The 8,009-nt window shown below is 45.8% G+C and overlaps 1 protein-coding gene across 3 annotated transcripts; it reads left to right on the forward strand.

Annotated features, from left to right (window-relative positions):
- The first annotated feature begins 6 nt into the window (after positions 1 to 6).
- tbx2b (T-box transcription factor 2b) lies at positions 7 to 8,003 on the forward strand. 3 transcript variants are annotated; one of them, XM_008425196.1, is made up of 8 exons: positions 7 to 365; positions 628 to 1,455; positions 2,165 to 2,432; positions 3,508 to 3,660; positions 4,765 to 4,841; positions 5,005 to 5,174; positions 5,930 to 6,513; positions 6,984 to 8,003. In XM_008425196.1, the coding sequence occupies exons 2-8, from the start codon at positions 1,097 to 1,099 to the stop codon at positions 7,437 to 7,439; spliced, it is 2,067 nt and encodes a 688-aa protein (XP_008423418.1). In that variant the 5' UTR covers positions 7 to 365; positions 628 to 1,096; the 3' UTR covers positions 7,440 to 8,003. The 3 variants fall into 3 exon arrangements, with proteins under 3 accessions (XP_008423418.1, XP_008423417.1, XP_008423419.1); XM_008425195.1 differs by having other exon boundaries at positions 7 to 188; XM_008425197.1 differs by having other exon boundaries at positions 7 to 1,455; positions 3,514 to 3,660.
- The last annotated feature ends 6 nt before the right edge of the window (positions 8,004 to 8,009 follow it).

Raw genomic sequence — 8,009 nt, forward strand, 5'->3', positions numbered from 1 at the left:
TTTTCTTTTTTTAACGCAGCTTGTGCCTCTTCCAGCCCTCAGTGCACCGCTGCTGCTGCTGCCGCTGCTTCCCCGACACCTTGACCAGGAAACACGGCCAGGCTGAGCTGCTCTCCCCCCGAAGAGGCTGGGGATGTTTGAGGCGAGGCACAGCTAACCCTACCCGGCACACTGTGAAGCAAATCACCGTAAGYGCAATAAACAGCCGACCAATAACTACAGTGTGTGTTAATATGGAGAGCGGCTGCGGAGAGTAGCGATTCAGGGAGATCAGTCTCTCCGGAATGCTCAGATAGCTGCGACTCGAGGATTTCCTGTTCTGAGACACTGACTGTGAAGCAGCGAAGCTGTTCTCCTGCTCAGAGGTGAGTATGTAGACAATGAGTCTGTGGACAGGTTGCTTTTTTTTTTTCCCGGAGGCGACGTTGTAAAAACGCAAGCCGAGAGAGATGATGCCTCCACCGGCCAAGCACTGAGGGCTGACCCGGTGTTTGGCTTGGAAATGGGGGTGGGATTTCCCAATCTTTCCTGTCATTGGTTAATATTTTATTCTGTTGACATGTTTTCTTACTGCTAATGCTTCCGACACCTTCTTGCCCCTCCACCCCTCCTCCTCTCCTCTCCTAGAGTCTGGCCGGAGCTGTCAGAACCACGCCTATAGGGGCCCACAATTGGTCCAGAAAGCGTAAAATCAGCAATCAAAGGGGCTTGGTTCATTAGTGCTGGGGATGGATGCAGGAAGGACATGTGAGATAGTAACAGATCAGCAGTGAACAGGGCCACATCTCTTCAGTCAGGGTGGAATGACTGAAGTAGAGGAGACATAGCGCAGCCGGGCTGAGCCGTCACAGCGCCGCCGACACTGAAGGACGCAGCCGAGGAACCGAAGGAGGAAAAAAGACATCAGCAGCAACTCTGGTCTGTTTTTTTCTACCCGACAACACGTCGAGTGTTTTGGCAAGAGGCTGCAGCCGTCTGCACCGCTTTAAAGAAAGTATCTGCCGTCGAAGCGCAGAGCTACACTGGCTCCAGGTCGGGGCGGAGATACCRCTAAAACATCCATCGTTGTTTCACTTCGCTTTTTGTGGATGCACCGATGAGAGATCCAGTTTTCACAGGGACTGCGATGGCTTATCACCCTTTCCACCCACACCGGCCGACCGACTTCCCCATGTCCGCCTTTCTAGCGGCTGCGCAGCCTTCCTTCTTCCCAGCGCTCAGCCTTCCTCCCGGGGCGCTCACCAAGCCTATCCCGGAGCACGGCCTGGCCGGGGCGGCGGAGGCTGGACTCCACCCGGCCCTCAGCCACCATCAGGCGGCTCATCTCCGCAGCATGAAGAGCCTGGAGCCCGAGGAGGAAGTGGATGACGAYCCCAAAGTTACGCTGGAAGCCAAGGATCTTTGGGACCAGTTTCATAAACTCGGAACGGAGATGGTTATTACCAAGTCTGGAAGGTAAGAATTCCTCAAACCGAATCTCAGTTTCCCTATAGAAAAGTCGTTTAAARACAAAAAATAAATAAATACTAAAACTTGTAAGATTTAAGCTGGCAGCAAACAGTAAATGCTGCGTTAGGCCTTCACCAACAGATGGTTAGTCTGAGCTGCTGGTAATGACCAGAATCCAAACCAACTTGAAGAACACAACATATTTAGTTCAAATTAACCCAAAACGTRCTACTTCAAATGTAGTTTCTGTTCTGTTTTTTGTTGTTTTTGTTGTTGTTGTTGTTTTTTCTTTAGTTTGGTTTCGATTTTGTATTGTTRGCGTTGTGGGGCTAAAACTGTCTTATTTACAAACACAGTCTAATTTCGCCCATCACAGGGTTCAGAGTGCATATTTRCGGTATTTTGGGGGGGATTGTGTCCTGAGCTTTTATCGGGTTTTATCTTTCAAACTGCATTCATGGAGACAGCAGAGCTTCTGGCTTTTATAAACAGGCTGTCACTTCAAAACGCAGAGAGGTGAAGCAGTGTGCTCATAAATACGCTGCTGGACAACACACTCAAACACGCACACACACACGCAGAAGGAGAGAGATGAACAGACTCACTGTGGATTTTTCTCTGTAATAAAATCAAATGGGACAGCTGCTGTGGTTTTCCTGCGTCCTCTCCACTGCGTCGAAGCGCCGCAGTGACTTCCCCTGTTTCTCCTCTGCAGAAGGATGTTTCCCCCGTTCAAGGTGCGGATAAACGGCCTAGATAAAAAAGCCAAATACATCCTGCTGATGGACATCGTGGCGGCGGACGACTGCCGCTACAAGTTCCACAACTCTCGCTGGATGGTTGCGGGCAAGGCCGACCCGGAGATGCCTAAGMGGATGTACATCCACCCGGACAGCCCGGCCACCGGCGAGCAGTGGATGGCCAAGCCTGTTGCCTTCCACAAACTCAAGCTGACCAACAACATTTCGGACAAGCACGGATTTGTAAGTAGCCTAAATCAGCGTGAAAGTGGTTGGCTTGGTGGAATTATTCGTTTTATGTGCGCACGTGGGAGTTTGGGCTGGATGTAATGGTGTTAGTGGTGAAGTTTAGGTCAGGAARCAGTTTTATGATTTGGAAAGTGGGTCAAAGAAAAAATGTCAGCGACGGGAATAACAGCTAGGACATTGCTTCATTACGAGACAAACTATTTTAAATATAAAAATCAAAAAAAGTTCTTCAAAATCCAAGTTCAAATATTCTCTACTTGTCCAAACGAGTCCAAGTCTGTTGACAGAGATTATTCATTCCATCGCAGCTCGGCTGATTTAGAGGCAGGCTGTGTTTTCCTGCTCCTGCTCSGCAGCCTCCTCGGATCCTTGCTGCCGCCGCTGGGAGGAAGAAAAGGGAAGAGAAAAAAAGATCCGGGCCGAGTGTTAGCGGGATTAGGTGGTGTGTTGTCGAATCGGGTCAGACAAACGAATGAAAYGTGTGTGGAAGGCACAGAAACCTGTTACCTAATAATATATTATAATATATCAACCTACTAATATGATCCCTTTACGTTGTATTTTATTCGAATGAAATGTTTTTAAAGAGTCCGGGCTGCAGAAGCAAATAGAACTGCAGGTCGTTATGAAAGCTGCTGCAGGACTTTTGTGTTCATGCTTTTAAATGTTCCCGTGTTTTTTGGAAATATTTTACAAAATTAGCATAATATTTTTCACATTAATTGCTGGTTTTATTTAGAACTTCAAAATATTTGATGTCAAATTTCATATGATTGCTTTTAAAATAATCGCCGAAATAATCTCAAAAATTCCACCAAAATATCTATAATTTCAATGGATTTTTTTCCCAATAAAAATGTATTTATGTATATTTTTTTCCCTCCTGTGGTTCTGATCTCTGACAACATGTGTGGCCTGCTYTGCTTCTGCCCCTTTACCCTGAACTAATTACAGACAAGTGTTATGTGGCCAGTAATTATAACAGCGCGCTGGATGATCCACCTCTGCATATTTAGCCTCAGTCATGCTCCGATATTTACGCCAAAGCTGTGCTTCTTTGTGTGTGTTGGTCCAGACCATCCTGAACTCCATGCACAAGTACCAGCCCAGGTTCCACATAGTGCGGGCCAACGACATCCTGAAGCTGCCCTACAGCACCTTCAGAACCTACGTGTTCCCAGAGACTGAGTTCGTGGCGGTAACGGCCTACCAGAACGACAAGGTGAGCCGCTGCCTCTGCCGCTGCCGCCTGCAACGTCCGCCGGCGGCCACTAATATGGCCGCTATGGTTTGCATAATAAATGTACTGCACGCATCCACTTCCCCTCCCCCCACCACCGCCGCCAAAAACCCTGAAGACTTAATCTGATTTTGTAGGTCGCCTAATTTTCCTGCTTAGGACTCCCATGTTCCACTTGCTTTTTTTAATTGCTTGGATTTGTGTGTGGAGAAGATTTATCTCACAGGGTCTTGGCCGCGAGTTCTCTGCCGGCATGGACGCATAACAGAAGGCTAAGATGCATAATGAACAAATTGGTCGAATAAATATTACAACAGAGTGTTTGATTCATTTTTGGCTTCAAGTAGAATAAATTTGATCTTATTTATTTATTTATTTATTTATTTATTTATTTATTTATTTATTTATTTTGCTCATTGAATAACATTACTGTCATTTCGGAGCTCACTTTGTGCGCCTTTATGTCGAGTCGTGAGGGTAATTTGGGTTTGTGTCCGGACGGGTGGGATCGGAGGTGTGTTTCGGGAGGGGGGGGTTCTTTGTAAAAGTTTGTGGTGAAGAGTCACCATCGATTAGAGGTCCAGGAGCTGCTGGACATTCTGTCTGTTCCGACTGAAAAATGCCTGAAGCGTTTTATTAGCTGAGCTTTGAGGGCCTCCAGGAGCCCCGAAAAAACGGACTGTTTTTATTCTGCTCCGTGTCCGGTCATAGGTCGACAGACCTGGTCTGGTTCAGAACACATGGCATTCGCAACTGCGATTCAAGTCGCATTATTAATTATTGTGATACTAATCATTTGTTCCAGTATGGCACCAGTTTCCCTGCTGACTATCAAATACTCGTCAAGGCCCATAAAGAATATTTCGTAGTACAATTTCTCTCTGGAGGCCGATAAGAATAACGCCCCCATTTGACACCTTTATTAATAATGCAAATCCAGGGCAGTGGTGGCTGCTGCCCAGCTCTCGGCCTGCRTTAATCCCAGCCGTTTTCCTTCAATAAGAACCAGCTGGCGGAACCAACTGTCCTTCTTTTAATTGTAGGCTGGATGTAATAAACGTGCCCTTATTTATGCTTTTTGGGCAGATAACGCAGCTGAAAATTGACAACAACCCTTTCGCTAAAGGATTCAGAGACACGGGCAACGGCAGGAGAGAAAAAAGGTACGGAACCAACACCTGCTAAAGGCGTGCATGTGCGCATGCGCGTCCCCCTTACTGTTTTATACCAGGCCGTCAGAATTATTATTATTATTATTATTATTATTATTATTATTATTATTATTATTATTATTATTATTATTATTAATTATGAATTTATTTACAGGAAACAGTTGACCATGCCTTCGCTGCGGATGTATGAGGACCAGTGCAAAGCGGACCGGGAGGGCGCGGATTCGGACGCCTCCTCTAGCGAGCCTCAGGCCGGCCGAGATGCGGTCCACTCCCCGCTGGGCCCCAGCACCAGCCCGCTAAGGTTCAGCAGGCCCAGCCGAGGTGAGAAATATTAGGCTGCTGTTAGTCTGTTTGTCTGGCGGCCCTGGGTGAGCAGGACAGCAATATTAATCATTGTGGATGAATTACGGAATCCGAACCTTCAGTCCAATGTTATATTGGCTAATCCATCATGATGTTATTAATCGAATTGGATTATATCCTGTCCCTCATAATTCAGCTATTTTATAAGAAAGTTGATATTTACCAGCGGGAACAACAACAACAACAACATATAATAATAATAATAATAATAATAATAATAATAATAATAATAATAATAATAATAATAATAATAATAATAATTGTTGTTAACTTTGAGTGAACCTAGTGAGTACAGACACATGACGATGAAAAGATCAAGTTTGAATTTTAAAACTCTGTTTTTGAACTTTTGAAAAGAAAAATCTATAAAGCTTTTCTCTCTTTTTTCCTCAAGACCTTATTTTTCCAGTATATTTTTRACCCATTTTTTWACACTAAATGCATAAAACTTTAATAGCTACAAACTGTGCCTAATGCTTTTTTTTCATTAGAAACAAAACACATTTATTTTTAGCCCAGGTACATTAAAAATGCACACTACAAACTTTAAAACCCCAGGGATTTTTAATCCAGGCTATATGCTGTAAGTAGGCATGTCGTACATTTTGAGAGCAACTTTTGAAGTTCAGAAGATGTCTGATTGTTTTTCATACTCTGCTCATTTGTTCGGTTGGGAACTGGACTTATACATCTTCCCACTTTCTGTTTTTCAGATGAGAAAACACTCACGGACAGTGAGCAGGAGCTGGAGCAGCAGGACGAGCGCTGCACAGGCTCCAACAGCCCAGGGACTGAACCTGTGTCCCCTTACAGCTCCAGGTGTGAGGAGCGTGTGAGGGACCGGCCCAGTGCCGAGAAGAAGGATGAATCCATATTCAGTATAAGGAATCTAGATAAGGACAAAGCAGAGAGCAGGCACAGGAAGGACACCACAGAGGTGTTGACTAAGGACGCTGAGGCTGGAGGCACTGCTGCCACTAAGGACACATTCTCCCCTCTAGTGGTCCAAACTGAGAGCCCCTCGCACTTCAGCCCAGGTCACCTACAAAGCCTGGCTCTGTCTGGGCTCCACAGTCAGCAGTTCTTTAACCCCCTGAGCACCGGATCGCCGCTTTTGTTTCATCCCGGCCAGTTTGCCATGGCCCCTGGAGCCTTTTCTGCTATGGGAATGGGGCATCTGTTGGCCTCTGTTTCAGGAGCAAGTGGTTTGGAAAACGGTAGCCTCTCCACCCAGGGCACTGGAGGAACTCCTAACCCTTTCCCCTTCCATCTGTCTCAGCACATGCTTGCCTCTCAGGTAAGGAGGGTCACACAGACCAAAAATGTTGCACCTCTGTAAGCTTTATCAGACTATCTAACAGCAGTAAAGCAGAAACCCTTGAGCATGGACCTGAGTGTAGTCAGGCTAGATTTTCCCTTCTTAGGCACCTTACCGTTTATTCTCACCTCATTTTGCACAGTTCTTCACATACCAGGAGCTAACCTACCATGAATCAGCAGGATTTTTTCCTTCTCTTTTAAGTCAAGGTTGTAAGAATGAACAGTAAAATACACAAAGCGTGTAGAACTCCTAAGTAATTTATTGTTAATTTAGAAGAGTTTACCAGAAGTCTACTCATAAAAACATGTTGTTTTTTTGTTTTTAGAATAGATCACTGGGTTCAGAGGATAATATTAATAAAAAAAATAATACATTGCTCAGAAGATAAAGATGTTTACGGCTTTGGTGTCACACCAGTCCTATGTTGTTGCTCTTGTGTGTTTCAGGGCATCCCCATGCCTCCTTTTGGAGGTCTTTTCCCGTATCCGTACACCTACATGGCAGCTGCAGCAGCTGCAGCTTCAGCCTCAGCCTCAGTTCTCCCTGCGACCAGCACCTCCAGCCCGCTCTCCAGAAATCCCTTCCTGGGCTCGTCCCGTCCCCGCCTACGTTTCAACCCCTACCAGCTCCCCGTGTCGCTGCCCCAGAGTTCCAGCCTCCTCACTACCGGCCTGTCCAGCAGCCTCAGCCTGGGCAACGAGTCATCCAAACCTGGCAGCAGGGAGAGCAGCCCGGCCCCAGATCACCACAGCAACCATAAGACAGGGGGATTGGGTGGAAAGGTGGCGTCTCCCAAAACCTCCATGAAGGACTCTGTAAACGAGCTGCAGAGCATTCAGAGACTGGTCAGTGGCCTGGAGGGGCAGCGAGAACCCTCTCCCACTGCAGACTCTCCAAAGTGATGAGGACTTTGTGTCTGGGGTGAAGACTACCAGAGAACTTTGGGTGCATATGTCCTGTACAGCACATCACAGACACTGACATGAGAGGTTTGACAGATAAGAGTCTATGAAGACTAATTACAAAAATATTTTCAGAACAAAGCTGCGGGTACACAAAGATATAGTCTGTCATTATAAGAAATCATTTTTTTTATTTTTATTTCACAAGTATTGAAGGTTTCCTACCGTGCTGACTGGTTTACAGAGAAAATCTCTCTAGACATTTTCACCACAACCACTGAGTCCTGCTGTTTGCCATCCTCTCCCCAAACCCACCAGGTACACCATCATGCTTTCTTAAATGAGCTCAGAATGATTTGAAAAATCCTAAATTACAATTCTACAGCAATGGAAATCAAATATCTTAGCAAAAAGTTAACCACTTATGTGGAGCAGAGAGTAGCTTTGGCATGTGGTGATGTTAGGATGAACCACAGAGGGGCCTGGAGGCGCCCATGTATGGGTGAGTCTGCAGCTGCACGCACATATATGGAGCATTTGAAGCTTTCAGCATCCAACTTTTTTTTTTTT

The sequence above is a fragment of the Poecilia reticulata genome, linkage group LG13 (genome assembly GCF_000633615.1).
Source record: "Poecilia reticulata strain Guanapo linkage group LG13, Guppy_female_1.0+MT, whole genome shotgun sequence".
In the NCBI taxonomy this organism is placed as follows: Eukaryota; Metazoa; Chordata; class Actinopteri; order Cyprinodontiformes; family Poeciliidae; genus Poecilia; species Poecilia reticulata.